Below are 16,424 nucleotides of genomic sequence, written 5' to 3' on the forward strand. Positions count from 1 at the left end.
AGTTAGACAGTGAGAGAGAGACAGAGAAAGGTCTTCCTTTTTTCATTGGTTCACCCCCCAAGTGGCTGCTTCGGCCTGCGCGCTGTGTGGATCCGAAGCCAGGAGCCAGGTGCTTCCTCCTAGTCTCCCATGTGGGTGCAGGGCCCAAGCACTTGGGCCATCCTCCACTGCCTTCCCAGGCCACAGCAGAGAGCTGGACTGGAAGAGGAGCAACCAGGACAGAATCTGGCACCCCGACCGGGACTAGAACCCGGGGTGCTGGCGCTGCAGGCGGAGGATTAGCCTAGTGAGCCGTGGCGCCGACCACAATATTACATTTTAAAATGTTTCATTTTCATGAGAGATTGATCCTCAAACTGAATTTTGCACATGTGGCAAGTGACAGGTAGTGTCTTTAAATTTTCAAAGTTGTATTAGCGAAGTTTTTTATCTCTCTGAATTCAAGCAGCATTAAGCCATTCAGAAGTGAAAAATACTATTTTACAATAACCTAAGGAAACCTGTTTTCTATGAACCATGTCACAATTGTACAGATCAGGACTCACCCCAGAACAAGTTGATACTACAAATTTAGTCACATGTCAACAGTAACCTGTCTGTATAAATATGAAGAGATATCATTGTAAAATGTGGCATGTCCCTGCTCTAGGACACTCTAATTGAATGGAAGCCTGACTACAAACAAGTAGTTAGAATGCCAGGAGCAAGGTTTTTATTGTTTGGACACACAGAATTATAAACAATTTTGTATTTTCTTAATTTTGCGTAACTAGTTAAATTTCAAGATAACCAAACATTGTACCTTTTGAGGACCTGTGCTGATGAGGCTAGACTTCAGTGGTATATACTAGGTTTGATAAAAAGAATTTTTAATCAACAAAAATATCTGGAAAGGGAATTCTCTTCCACATGTAATCTAGAAAGCATTTTCTTAAATATTCAGTTTTAAATAGCAGAGCTTAATCTCTCTTGTTCTCAGCATTCCATACTCTCAGTTCCTTCAAAATTTTTAGAATTTTTCAATGAATATGTATTTTAATTATTTAGTAAATGTTCCATATGAAATTTTAGTTAAAATATCAGTGTTGTTAATATGAAAACACCAAAATATACTTCAGATAACATTATGTGTTAGCTTTACTGTATACTTTTCAACAAACAGTATGCTGCAGGAGTACTCTTGTAATTGAAGATTCCCAATTAGTTCCTATATTTTCATTAAATAATTTAAAGCTGTTCTCTTTGACATAAATATAACTATATATTTGAGAGAACTTTGTATTTTCCACGTGTGAGTGAGCACTCATGCATGTGAATTGATGGAAGTGGAGGGAACATAAAAGTTGTGGAAAAGGAAGTAGTTGGAACTAACTGATTTGTTGTAGTATCCCAAGGGGCAGGTGTAATCATCAAGCTGTCCAGTTCCATTACGAAGGCTGTTGCCATCAATCAGAAGTGACATTTGTGTGTCAGAGGTTAATATAACTGTAATTATATGTATGCTTATGGAATCTAAACTGTGACATTTTAGATTTAATCTTTAAATTAAAACATTCATGTAATTTATAAGCTTATTGGTTGACTAAGTGGGTGATTATGTATTTTTGAGAGGAAGATAGACTTCTTAAGTCCTGCAAGCTGTTGCCATGTCTAATATCTATAGTGTTAGCATATGATTTATAGCAGTTCCAGGCTGACTTTCTCACCACAGAAGATATATTAAGGAAGAATTTTAAAATTATTTATTTATTTAATGTATTCGAAAAATAAAAGCGAAGGGAGATGTAAAGAGAGAGCACACCAGCTTACATCCACTGACAAACTCTCCAAATGCACACAACAGCTTGGATGGGGCCAGACCGAAGCCAGGAGCTTGGAACTCAATCTGGGCTTCCCATGTAGATTTCTCTACTTCGCACATTAGCAAGAAGCTGGAATGAAGAGAGTAACCAGCCACTCCAATTTGGGATTCTGGCATCCCAAGAATCCTCTTTATAGCTGCACCAAAGGCCTGCCCTAAGGAGAGATGCTTGAATATTACTCTATTTATTTGTATGTTTATTTATTTGAGAGACAGTGAGCATTTGGATTAATAAGTTTCTTAACATTTTGTGTTTTATATATATATATATATCTCCTATTTCAGCCATTATAATACACATTTTGAAAGTTTATTTGATGGTACTTTACCTTCTTAGTGGTACATAAAGTTACTATATATCTTACAATCAGTGTCTCCTGAGATTTGATGAAATTATAAATACTCGTGGAGTTTAATAGGTATAATTGGGACCTGGTCATGGTCAGTTAAGCTGCCACCTATGATGCTGGCATCCCATTTGTGCACTGATTCTAGTCGCAACTTCTCCACTTCTGATCCAGCTCCCTGCTGATGCGTCTGTGAAAACAGTAGCAGATGGCCCAAGTAATTGGGCCCCTATACTCATGATGGAAATCTGGATGGTGTTCCAGACACATAACTTCAGCCTGGCCCAGCCCTGGCCACTGTGGCCATTTAGGCAGTGAACCAGGTAATGGAAAACTCCTCTCTCTGTCTCTCCCTCTCTGGATAACTCTGCTTTTCAAATAAATAAATAAGTATTGAAAATAAGTGGAAAAATTCCATCTTTATCACTCTGGTGTTTTAAAAAGTTATTTATCTAATTAATTTAAATAATTTTTCAACTTCTCTATAGTCTAATTATTATTTGGAATATCAGAGCAACAAAGTATACTTTTGGGGTCAGCATTGTGACATACTGGGTAAAGCTGCTGCCTGTGACACCAACATCCCATATGGGCGTCAGCTGGTTCAAGTCCTGGCTGCTCCGCTTTGAATCCAGCTCTCTCCTGATGTGCCTGAGAAAGCAGCGGAGGATGGACTAAGTGCTTGGCCCTCTGCCACCCACAAGGGTATCCCAGATGAAGAACCTGGCTTCATCCTGCCCAACCTAAGGTCTTCGTGTCCATTTGAGGAGAGAAACAGGGAATGGAAGACCTCTCTTTCTATCTCTCCCTCTCTCTCTTACTCTGCTTTTCAAAGAAATAAAAAATAATTTTTTAAAGGCATACTTTTATATTTTGAATTTCATGTATTCCTTTTGATTTAAAATTTTAAATCTTTTAACTTATAGCCATCTGTTTCAAAGAAACAAATTGTTCCAGTAGACATAATAATTTAAAATTAGGTATGAGAGCAATATGATTTGATGATTAGATATAACAAGATTAGTTAAACATATGTAGATTACTTTTAGACAATGAAAACATTTTTCAGCATCTTAAGCAGAATATGCATTGTTAATAAGATAATTTCAGAACTTAGGGGCAGTGTTTAGCTTAGCAACTAAGACACCTGTTTCCCTTATTTGAGTACCTGAGATGGATTCCTGTCTCTGGCTCTTGCCTCTAGCTTCCTGGTAATGTAGACCCTCAGAGGCAGTGGTAATTAGATTGCAGACACACTCTTGGAAGACGTGCTTTGTGTTCCTGTCTCACACCATAGGTCTCTGCCCAGCCCTAGCTGATGTAGGCGTTTGGGGAGAGAACCAACAGATAGGAGATTCTCTCTCTCTCTCTCTCTCTCTCTCTCTCTCTCTCTCTCTCTCTTTCTCTGTCCCTACCTCCTCTCTCTTTTTCTGCCTCTCAAAAAATATAGATAAATAAATATGTAAATTTCTTAAAATTTTCAGCACTGTGTTTTGTGTATAATTAATTAACTTGCTAAAATTGGAAGGTTTTAGGAGTGGGATGTTGTCATCGAGTACCTTGTTGTTTTCCACTATAGAAAATGTGAAGCCTACCTGCCAACACACCTTGATTTGACAGATTTTAGGAGTTTGTTCAGGACAATGAAAACGTTTTTATAAAATGCCTATTTGTGTATCCATAAACACATGCTCACTAGCTTGCTCTTCCTCTCTCTCCCTCTCCCTCTTCTTCTCCCTCCCTCTCCCTCTCCCTCTCCCCCTCCCCCTCCCCTCCCCTCATTTCTTCCTTCTTCCCTCCCTCCTTTTCTCCTTTCTCTTCTCTTATTTTCTGGTTCTCTCCTTTTAAGTCCCCCTACAGCAGCTCCCTTATTCTAAAGGTAATGGCTGTTGTTTTGTTTTCTTTTTTACTGTCCGTTTGTTAAGTAAGAATCTTTGAGTAAGATTGTTCAGAAATCTCATTACCGTGTCATCAGCCACCTTTACCTTCCTTCTTAGTCATAAAAATACCATGAGCAGCTTTGTCAAGTGTGTGTGTGTGTGTGTGTGTGTGTGTGTGTGTTTGTTTCCTTCTGTCATTCTGCCTTTCAAAAAACCTTTGTGGCACAGTAAGTTAAGCCACTGCTTGTGAGGCTGGCATCCCATACTGAGTTTGAGGCCCAGCTTTGCCACTCCCCATCCAGTTTCCTGTCAGTGCACGTGGGAAAACAGGGAATGATGGCTGAAAACCTCCCCTAGTAAACCCACATGGGAGACCTGGATAGAGTGCTTGGCTTTAGGCTTTAGCAGTGGCCATTTTGGGGGGTCTCTTTCTCTCTGTCTTTCTCTCTCTCTCTCAACCTCTCTCTTCCTATCTGTCCCCAAACCCATCATTCTGTCTCTCAAATAAATAAATAAGTAAATAAATATTTTCTTAAGTCTTGCTGAAAACTTTGTGTATGTGTGTGTATGTGTGTGGGCACACATGCATATATTTTACAAACCAGGAAGCTGGTGGCATGGAGGCTACCAACTTAGGAAGGTGGGAGTAATAAGTTCACTTTATAGAAATCTGTAAATTGTAGCCTCCACATTTAAATTAAAAAAATTACAGAGTAATAAAGTATATATAACATTTTAAATTTTGCTGTTCTTTTTTTTAACTTATATTTAATGAATATAAATTTCCAAAGTACAGCTTATGGATTACAATGGCTTCCCCCCAATAACTTCCCTCCCACCCGCAACCCTCCCCTTTCCCACTCCCTCTCCCCTTCCATTCACATCATGATTCATTTTCGATTCTCTTTAAATACAGAAGATCAGTTTAGCATACATTAAGTAAAGATTTCAACAGTTTGCTCCCACACAGAAACATAAAGTGAAAAATACTGTTTGAGTACTAGTTATAGCATTAAATCTCAATGTACAGCACACTAAGGACAAAGATCCTACATGAGGAGTAAGTGCACAGTGACTCCTGTTGTTGACTTAACAAATTGACACTCTTGTTTAAATTTTGCTGTTCTTAAACATTGGCATTTGGTTCTGATTACTGTATATTAGCATAACAATCTTAATGTTTTCTTCCACTTTAAACAAAAATGTTATTTTCTAATCTTTTTCAGTTTTGTGGTTTTTCCAAAAATTTCTAAGTAGAAATGTCTCTCTAAAATATAAGAACCTCTTTGAAAAACTAACCAAAATACCATTCATTCACTAGATAATTTTAACAATATTTTCTCCTTTTTTTAAAGATTTATTTATTTATTTGAAAAGCAGATATAGAGAAGGAGACACAGAGAGAGAGATTTTCTATCCGTTGGTCCCCAAATGGCTACAACAGCCAGCGCTGGGGCAGGCTGAAGCCAGGAGCTTCTTCCAGGTCTGCCATGTGGTTGCAGAGACCTGAGAACTTGGGCCACCTTCTGCTTCTTTCCCAAACATATTAGCATGGAGCTGGATTGTAAGTGGAGCAGCTGGGACTCAAACCAGCACCCATATAGGATGCTGGCTCTGCAGGCAGAGGCTTCTATGCCATAGAACTGGCCCCCATAATATTTTCTGAGTGTCATCTTGTGTCATTAGTCTTTATTGCTCCATTTGCCTCCTTTTGAAAAATAACTCAATGTATTTCAGTCATTTTATCTCTTAGGGCCTTTTCATCTCTGTGTAAGTTCTCTCTCTCTATTTTTAAATTTTAAAGATGTATTGATTCGGTTGGAAAGGCAGAGTTGCACAGAGAAGGAGAGACAGAGAGAAAGAGATCTTTAACTTCCCAAATGGCCTCAACAGTTAGGGCTGGGCCAGGCTGAAGTTAGGAGCCAGGAGCTTCTTCTGGGTCTCCCACATGGGTGCAGGGGCCCAAGCACTTGTGCCATCTTCTGCTGCTCTGTCAGGTGTATTAGCAGGGAGCTGGATCAGGAATGGAGCAGCTGGGACTCGAATCAGCCCTTGTATGTGGTTGTGGAAGTTGTAGGCAGCTTGACCTACAGCACCACAGTGTGAACCTCTGGTTCTGTGAGTTTTGACAAATGCATAAGCCATACCCCTAACAAGGTACAGCAAAATTCTGTCCCTTCCAGATGATCTTTACTGCCCCCTTTCTGTTTGTCCCTGCTCTTCCAAAGGACTGTTTTTATTTCCTTATCCTCATTCTAGCTCAGTTCTTTATGAAGCCTTTCTAGAAACATTAATCACTTTTTCATCTTTGCCTCTCCAGTAACTGTTTGCAGGGTAAAAAATATGAATTAATACATATTCAAGAACAATGTAATTTTTCCATGACAACCCTTTAGAAGGTCCATTAATTTAGTTGGTTAGATTGTAGCTCTGGGGTCTAACATTGGAGCTGATTATCTGCCTGTAATTGCTGCCTGGTTGACAGTAACAGTTCTTTTCTGCCTCTTGAATCTTTACATTTCTCATCCTCAAGGAGCAATAGATTAGTTCTGTCTTTTAAAATATGGATGAAAAGAACAACATGTAAAATGCACACTCAAACTCATTCCTCTCTTGAGCATTTTTTGACATGTGGCTTTGTGATATCTTTGGTAATTTGTAGATCAAAATTCGAACAATTCTGTTTGGAACAAGTGCAAATACTTGGAATCAGGCATGATATTCTTCATTCAGTGAAGCACCATCTCTGGTGTATTTTGATAAGGGGTTTACTGTGTGGGTTAGCAAACAATTATAAAAATTTTAGATTGAAAATTTTACTGTGTTTTCTCCTCTCTAACCTTCTTCAAGAAGGAATATATTTTGAACAGAGAAGACAGTAATTGAGTAGTAATGAAACAATGATGAAAAAGTAAATATTGTGATTTTATTACATACAAACATAAGGAAGGTTTTTCATAATAATGTGTAAGTGAATTACCAGATGAGATGGTTCTGGAAAGTCTTAGATCCTTTGGTTTTCCTGTCAAATTGATGAGTGTTTTAAAATTGAATGCACCAACTTTTTGACATAATGGTGATGTGTAAGCACCTCAACTATGCATTTTTCCCAATGGACAGGCTAAAAGTGGAACCATTTTGAATAATGATTTTTATACTGCCTAGGGAGTAAGCACATGTACTGTGAGAAATTTAAGTTGACAGTAAAAATATTGACAGTTAACCCATGCCCTAATACCCGAGCAGATGGAAATGTCTTGCATGAGTTCCAATTCATTAAGCAAATGTGACACTTTATTTTCTAGCCATTTCAGTTCAGGAACTGAATGGTGAGATGGTGATATAAATGTAGCCATTTCTTACATAGAGTATAAGAAGCAAAATGCTAGAGAGTATTTTTAAGATTTGGTGATATATCTTTCTGCTGTTTGAAAATTTGATTTTACATTTTAATTGTCACCACATTATTACCTCTGAAAGTTCATTTTAAGACGGTACTGGCATAGTATTACAAGTTCAGGGTGAGGCAGGTAGCCAAGCTTTGTTCTTATTATTTAAAGAGCAGAATTTGTAGCTGTCCAAATATTTATTACTAGTAAGGTAATTTCTTTATGTTATATGTTAAAATGCCAATTACATTTTAAGAGAGTTGCTGTCTGTTTGCTTTTTTAAATGCATGTATTTATTTTTCAAGGACTTTTTAGTGAAAAGCACTGTTCGTAAGCAATATCCATATATGTGGGTACTGTAGAAAGTTTTGGAAAAATGTACATATCTTTTAATTTCATGAGCTTCTTGAAGTACCCTCGTATTTATGCTAATATATCTTGGGTTACTTTAAATGTCATTATTCAAAGTAGAAGTTCAATTTAAATTTATTGTAAGATTGTAAAAGATGTTAATTAATGCACAGTGAATGTTTCATCCCATTTTAGAACTCAGACTTCATTATACATGTTTATGCTTAATTCCAGCAACATATCTTTGCCATTTTAGCTTCAGCAAACCAGCTAAACAGCTTGTGTCTGTAGTCTCTCACACCTTAGCTATGCATTGCATCATCTGTTTCATTAGTCTGTTAATTTGTGTTCTATAGATGTACAAATGCTAAAGTTGGTGGTTGACAGAGTCTGTTTCAAAATGATAGCACTGGTATCTCTGAAAATGCAGCAGGTCATACTGATAAATGTGGATTTTGCTTCTAGTAAGAATTTCCTCATGGGGCCGGTGCCATAGCTTACTTGGTTAATCCTCCGCCTGCGGCACCGGCATTCCATATGGGTGCTGGGTTCTAATACCGATTGCTCCTCTTCCAATCCAGCTCTCTGCTGTGGCCCTGGAGGGCAGTGGAGGATGGCCCAGGTGCTTGGGCTCCTGCACCTGCATGGGAGACCAGGAAGAGGCACCTGGCTCCTGGCTTCGGATTGGTGCAGCACTGGCCGTGGCGGCCATTTGGGGGGTGAACCAACGGAAGGGAGACCTTTCTCTCTCTCTCTCTCTCTCTCTCTCTCTCTAACTCTATCTGTCAAATAAAAAAAAATTTCCTCATCATTTGCAGTCGTCCCCTTAAGTGACTTTAAAACAAAGGTAAAATAACATTACAATGTTGAGAGAATAATTGAACCCCAGCTCAGGTAGCCCCTCTCAAGCACATTTGAAGTATTGATTGTCATCTGTCTCCATACTCTGATATCCTGGCTAAATGAAATTTTGCTTTTGATCTGTTTCCTGGTGTATACTTTGAACTATCCAGGTATGGGCTTACTGCCTTATATGACGTTACTACAGTAGAGTATGTTATTAATCTTCTCACCTTTTTCTTCCACAGTATACTTTGAGAGACTCCAAACAATTCAGTATGTAAAAGTAATGATTTATAATCACAGCATCATTCCAGATGGTCTGCTTCTGTATAGTTCAGATAAATACTCTGGGCCTGTTTCCTGCTCTAAATGCCCTGATTGCTCTCCAGTGATTCACTGTTTGGGTTGCTAGTATGTGCCAGCTATGCCTTACCAAATATATTCTTTTCTTGCATAAAGTACTTTGTATACAAGTTGGTATTAAAGAGAAATTTTTATTTAAAACTTTCACTTATTTTTATTTGCAAAATAGAAAATCTGAGAAAGCAAATGAGAGAGAGAGAGAGAGAGATTTTCCATCTGCTGGTTTACTCACCAAATGTTCCCAACAGGTAGAGCTGGGCAAGGCCAAAGCCAGCAGCTCAGAATTCAATGCAAGTCGCCTGCATTGGTATCAGGGACACAAGTACCTACTGCTCTCCTGGTATGCACTAGCAGGAACCAGAAATTGGAAACAGAGCTGATACTCAAACATGAGCACTTTGATTTAGGATATGGGTTGTGCCATGCAGTCGCATAACTGCTGTGCCAGTCATGTGTTCCAAAGGCCAGCGTTTGGAAACTGTGTATCAGTAATAGAGTTTCCTACAACTTAGGATAGATTTGATGCTGATCAGCATCTTAGAGTGATTTGTTGTTTTTCTTTTCCTTTTAACATTTATCACTTCCTAATCCCTTATCAGTATAAACCAAAAGATACAGCTGGGGTTTTTTATATATATTGTAAGACATTTTAAAAATGTTTTGTGTAAGTTTTTATACACTTCATATTACAGTTCACTGACAAACCACCTTCAGTGAGCTTTGAGTAACTGCTTTGTATCACAGGCCAAAGTACAATCCTGAAATGACTTGTCTACAGTGAATAAGACGTCTGGGATATTTTAAGCACTTCTTTCTTAATTTGTATAGGAGTGGCCGAAAATATTTCTTCTTGAATGGCATAAGTTGAAATTTAAATAATTGTGGCTTTTTTCTCTTTTTGATTTGATTACATTTTTTTGTCTTACAGATGCTTGTGACCACACCAGAAAAATGGGATGTAGTGACGAGAAAGAGTGTTGGGGATGTCGCCCTTTCCCAAATTGTCAAGCTGCTTATTCTCGATGAAGTCCATCTGCTTCATGAAGATAGAGGACCAGTATTAGAAAGCATAGTTGCACGTACTTTACGACAGGTAAGAGTAAATTATTTATAAAAGCTTATGTTGGGAAAGATAAGTTTTTAAATGTAATATGTGCCATTCAAAGGGAATATTAATCTGTATTGTTTATGGAAACAATGATAATTGTATTATAAAGAAACCTGTAGTGATTTCATTTTCATATTAAAAGGTTCCTATCCTTCCAAGTCTTATTTTGATGAAGTCTTTTAAAATTAACCAAAATAAATACTGGAAATCTTCCGTTGTAAATATATGTTGTTTGCAAAACTGAATCTCATGTTGACTAAGCAGAATTAAAATATGATAGAGCATAGGAGAAAATTACTCTTTTGATCCACTTCTTTTCTCTTTGCTCCCCAGAAACTTGAACAATATTTACTTGTTTCTGAGCACACTAAACAAAGTGAATTAATGATTGCCAAGTATGAATTATCTTAATAGTTTTAAAGAGCACAAGAGCATTTTGTCTCTTGGTTTTGGCTTTTTTGGTTATTCATATATTGTTAAAACCGAAATTGGTTTTAACCAATGCCAAGAGTCTCATGATATTTTCTATCTTTTCATTAAGTGAAAATATTGAAAGCTTATGAAGTTAGAAGCTTATGAAGCTAGAAGAAGTTTTCTGGTAGATTGTACATACTCAGACCACAGATGAACACCAGTATGTTGATCTAATCCAACACTCTGCATCCTTGACTCCCCATTTTTTGTCTTCTATTCATGTTCTACTGCCTTTGTTTTCTTTCTCAAATAGCCTTGGCTTGGTGACCAGTTATTTTCTTGTCAGTAACTTACTTATCCCCTGAGTACCTGAAAAAATTGTCAGTGAAGCAGTTGAGCCATGTCTGCATCTGCAGCCAGTCTGCTAATCACCAATAAAGCTCACGCAGTGATGTAGATAAATATCAGTAGACATTCAGAGACTGATGTAGACTATGTATTCAGAGAGTCTGAATTCACCTGGATTCCTGGGATTATCCTGTGAACTGCTAAGCTACTGTTCTATTGTTTCCACTTTCAAACTTCACCAATCTGCCCTGTGGCTCTTCCCCAACCCATTGTGCTTCAAGCTTATATGACAATACTTTTTACTGATCAGAAGTGGATTCGCTTGTGCTGAAATGCTGTCAATTTCTAACCCTACCTAGAAAAATGTCATCCTGCCCCTGGCCACCTATAAGCATGCCAGCCGTTGCACCCCTCTTCCTTTTCTCCAAGGTTTCTTCTTGCCTTGCCTTCAACCCCATTCCTTTCTCTCCATACATTGCCCCCTTTCTTTTTTCTTTCCTTTTCTTTCCTTTTCTTTTCTTTTCTTTTCTTTTCTTTTCTTTTCTTTTCTTTTCTTTTCTTTTCTTTTCTTTTCTTTTCTTTTCTTTTCTTTTCTTTTCTTTCTTTCTTTCTTTCTTTCTTTCTTTCTTTCTTTCTTTCTTTCTTTCTTTCTTTCTTTCTTTCTTTTTTTTTTTTTTTTGACAGGCAGAGTTAGTGAGAGAGAGAGGGAGCAAAAGAAAGGTCTTCCTTCCGTTGGTTCATCCCCCAAGTGGCCGCTACAGCCGGCACGCTGCGCGGATCTGAAACCAGGAGCCAGGTGCTTCTTCCTGGTCTCCCATGCGGGTGCAGGGCCCAAGGACCTGAGCCATCTTCCACTGCCTTCCCAGGCCACAGCAGAGAGCTGGACTGAAAGAGAAGCAACCGGGACAGAATCCGGCACCCCAACCGGGACTAGAACCCAGGGTGCTGGCACCGCAAGTGGAGGATTAGCCAAGTGAGCTGTGGCACCAGCCTATGTTGCCCCTTTTCTGACTGCTCACTCAGTGCACAATGACTCTTCAGCTTAAAAGAATCACAAAGTGACTTCCATTTTCACCACAAAACCTCCCTTAAATCTATCCTTCTCCAGTAGCTTCTGCTTAATAAAAGTCTGCTTTACCTAGCTTCTGGAAATTTTGACCTATATTCACTGTTTCCCTTTTGGCTTTCAACCCTTGCAGCCTGGTCATTGCTTGAGCACAGATAATAAAATGTTATTCCAGGATCACTAGTCAACAAGAGCTCTCAAACCCATTTTTTTATTTTTTATTTCCTTAATCTGAAGACTTCCCTTTGTCTCCATTATGCCATTCTGTCCTGATTTTCTTTACTTGAATCTTTTTCACATACATAACTGCTCTTTCCCACACTCCTTTTCTTGACTCCTATTCTCACCTTCGAAATGTTTGTTTTCCAACACTCCTTCACTGGTCATCTTCTTTCCTCAGTCTAAATATCTACCCTGGAAAAATATCACCTGTATGCCTATGTCATTGAAATTTTTATAGTATATGTAAGATGCATATCTCCATCTCCCTAACTGATAGCTATATCCAAGTGCAATTGTATGCTTCTGCTTGATGTTCAGTAGACATCTCTTGCTAAGCATGTTAGGAATCTGTTATCTTGCCTTTGTAATTAGCATATGACATCACAGTCAACTTGGTTCACAGGCCCAAATCTGAAGTCATAGTCAAGTTTAGTTTAATACTCTCCCTCATCTCAGATATCTAGTTAGATATAAGCTGTTTTATATTTTTCATATCCTAAATATCCCTGATACAGATGCAAGTATGATAATTCAATATGAAAAAGATATGAAATTTTAAGAAAATAAGAAATTTTAAGAAACACCCAGCACTATGGCGTACTGGATTAAACCACCATCTGCAGTGCCAGCATCCCGTTTGGGTGCCGGTTCGAGTCCCAGCTGTTTCACTTATCCAGCTCTCTGCTGATGCACCTGGGAAAGCAGCGGAAGATGGCCCAAGTGCTTTGGGCCCCTGCACCCACATGGGAGACCTGGAGGAAGCTCCTGACTCCTGTCTTCCACCTGGCCTATGCTAGCTCTGGCTGTTGCTGCCATTTGGGGAGTGAAACAGCAAATGGAAAATTTCTCTCTCTGTCCCTCCCTCTGTAATTCTGACTTTCAAATAAATAAATTGTTAGCTGAAAAAAAGCTTTAAGCAATGATATATTGTATAAAAGAATTTAAAGATGTTAGTGTGTTTTTCATTTTATGAATACAGAATAAATTCTGGGCAGATTAAAGATATAATTGCATCAAACGAAACTCTGAACTCCATTGAGAAAAATATAGGAGAGATTTTAAAAATAATCTTGGGGGGCAGAGAGGTACCAGCATTGTGGCCCAGCAGATTAATCCACCGCTTGAGACACTAGCATCTTAGACAAGCGTGCCAGCTGGAGTTAGGCTGATCCACTTCCTATCCAGCTTCCAGCTAGTGTGGCTGGGAAAGCATTGGTTGATGACCTGAGTACCTGACTACGTCTCCCATGTAGGAGACCAGGCTGGAGTTCCTGGCTCCTGGCTTAGGCCTGGCGCAGACCTGGCAGTTGCAGCCATTTGAACAGTGAACAAGCAGACAGAAAAGTTTTTATGAATTAGTGAGAAAATAAGCTTAGCAAATTGAAAGAGTCATTTTATAGAAGAAATGAAAATACTGAGAAATCTGGAAAAGGCATTAAAGGGAATCCACAGCAACATGAAACATTTCTATGAAACTGGCAAAAATGAACATAAAATGTCATTTGATAGCATCCACAAAAAGCTACCCTGTATTTTTACTTCTAAGACGACAACCATTGGAGATAATAGTGCAGATCCATAATAATTTATTAATGCAAATATTTATTGAAGTCCTCTTTTTAATATATAATATTTTGGAAACAACTCAGATATTCAACAGTTGAGGAAATGGACTAGTAAATTATAATATATTCAAGCAGAGAAATGCTACTTTTCATCCTTTAAAAAGAATGAAGTAGAGCTATATTAACTAGGTTTAAAAGATACCCATGTTATATTCTTCATTGGAAATGTAAGATATTCTTTAACACAATCTCTTTTATGTGAAGAGAAAAGTGAGCAACAATTTTCTCTCTTTTACTTTAAAAAAATGATTTATTATTGATTGGAAAGGTAAAGTTATACAGAGTGACATTAAGGGAGAGGGGGAGAGAGAGAGAGATCTTTGATCTGCTGGTTCACTTCCCAAATGGCTACAATGGCTGGGCTTAGCCAGGCCAAAGCCAAGAGTCTGGAACTCCATTCAGTTCTCTCACGTGGGTGCAGGGGCCCAAGGACTTGGGCTATCTTCTGCTGCTTTCCCAGGCACATTAGCAGGGAGCTAGATGAAATATATAATTTAAGCATGCTAATTCCATATTAATACATTATAACATTTTAACGTATGTGATATTAATATGTATATTGAAATACATACTGTGAATGTACCAATACCTCTTTACTTGAATTGTATATTTTCTGCTTTCCCTTTCTTTATACATTTTTAGTAGTTATCATAGTCTTCCCTAAAATTTCAGAGCTTGCTATGGTTAATTCTGTTCATCTGTATCCCTAAGTAGACTTTCATCTCACTGACTGAAGAGTCTGTTTGATTCTTGTCATGTTTACAAACTACTAGTTCAGTGGTCCTATTTTTATTAAAAAAAAAATAAAAGCAAAAAGCAAATTTTTTTCTCACTTCTGCTCACCTTTGCTGACTTGTCATTTGTTTAAGAGAACTATTCAGATTTTTTAGCGGGGTATTAGAAATTATGGTCTACCTGCTAATCTTAACTTCTATTAGCTACTGTAGGTTTGAGTCCTACAAACCTAGTTGATCTTTCTTTAATAACCTTCCAGTGCCATCTCTTTCAGAGATTAAAGTAGTCTTACTTGAGGTAGAATGTGTTCTTGATAGCAAGAGTACAGGTTATAAATGCTAAGGCATATGTTTTCTTTCTTTATCATTCTCCATATCCATTTACTGAAAATCTGTCATTTTAAATTCTGTCAAATACTACTACCTCCACAGAGAAGTGTTTCCTTATTCCTCAGTCAGAAGGAATTACCTTATTCCCACTCTACACCCTTTGTACATTGTTAGCATTTATTGTTGTCTTCCTTAATTTCACAACTTGATATCGTTCAATCTTTTTCTCTATATCCATTACTAGTTTTTAATCTTATTGACAAAATGATCTATTTGATTCTTCTCATATTTCCAAACTCCTAGTGCAGTTTTCGTAGCAATTTTTAGGATGAAGATTCCTTTGTTCCTTGTGATTACCAGATCTTCCCAGTAGATGGCGGTGTTTCACATAACACATCAGTATTTGTCCCTAAGGTAGACATGCCATAGGAAGCTATTCCAGTACATTGTAGAATCTGAAATTGCACGATGGTATTAACACACTTGGCGTGGTTGGGAAGATCTCAGAAAAGATAAAAGTATAAGAGATCCCAATCCCTATTGAGAACTAGTTGTCTTCTTAACTAATTTTGTTAAATAGCTTTTTAGCAGAAAAAAAAATATTTGGTGTTAGGGTATCATGATTTTAGTATTAAATATCTTAAAATAAATTCAGTAGCCGGCACCATGGCTTCTCTGCCTGCGGTGCCGGCACCCCGGGTTCTAGTTCCGGTTGGGGCGCTGGATTCTGTCCTGGTTGCTCCTCTTCCAGTCCAGCTCTCTGCTGTGGCCCAAGTGCATGGGCCCTGCACCCCGTGGGAGACCAGAAGGAAGCACCTGACTCCTGGCTTCGGATCGGCGCAGCACGCCGGATGTAGCGGCCATTTGGGGAGTGAACCAACGGAAGGAAGACCTTTCTCTCTTTCTCTCTCTCACTGTCTAACTCTGCCTGTCCAAAAAAAAAAAAGTTCAATAACTTTTGTGTTTTAAATAGTGATTCTAAAACCAAATGTCATTTTCCTTCTCTCTGAAATCATCACTAGTGCTACACAAAACTATCGTGTTATTAAAGTCACTATTCTAATGACTGTATGTTGTGAAGAATTTATTTTAAAAAAATACAAATAGTGGTTGTTTCTGGTTATGTGGAGTTCTTTGCCTTTGGTGGAGTTGGTTTGTGTTTTTACTAATATTCGTAAGATTTCTCTAGAAAAAACAAAACATCATAAAATGTTGTATATGTATTTGTACTTTAATTTGTAGCCATCTGTGTCATTTTTGAATCCTCCCTCTTTATGTTCCTGCAAATAGTCTTTACATGTACAAATCAATCTTATTCAGCACTGCTTCCCCAGTGCCTGTGGTTTAGGTCCCTACCCAGCGTCAGTGGATGGATGATTCTAATTTTAATCAAATCTGACTAATTTGTTTATACCTATTTATTCTCCTAAGACTGAGCAAACTTACCAATACCTTCCCTAGAAAACTTACTGTGGATTGACAATAGCATTGTGTGATCATAATGATGTATTTTTTAATAATTTTTCTGATAAAATTATATTAC

General features: G+C 38.0%; 1 protein-coding gene across 1 annotated transcript in view; it reads left to right on the forward strand.

Moving 5' to 3' along the window:
• Positions 1 to 16,424, forward strand: part of ASCC3 (activating signal cointegrator 1 complex subunit 3) — a 362,528-nt gene that overhangs the window by 130,171 nt on the left and 215,933 nt on the right. Inside the window, exon 11 of the mRNA XM_002714874.6 lies at positions 9,963 to 10,127. Within this exon, the coding sequence (XP_002714920.3) occupies positions 9,963 to 10,127 (165 nt within the window). The remainder of the gene's footprint in view (positions 1 to 9,962; positions 10,128 to 16,424) is intronic.

Source organism: Oryctolagus cuniculus, chromosome 5 (genome assembly GCF_051225735.1).
Source record: "Oryctolagus cuniculus isolate XC-2025 breed Fujian yellow rabbit chromosome 5, ASM5122573v1, whole genome shotgun sequence".
Taxonomy (NCBI): domain Eukaryota; kingdom Metazoa; phylum Chordata; class Mammalia; order Lagomorpha; family Leporidae; genus Oryctolagus; species Oryctolagus cuniculus.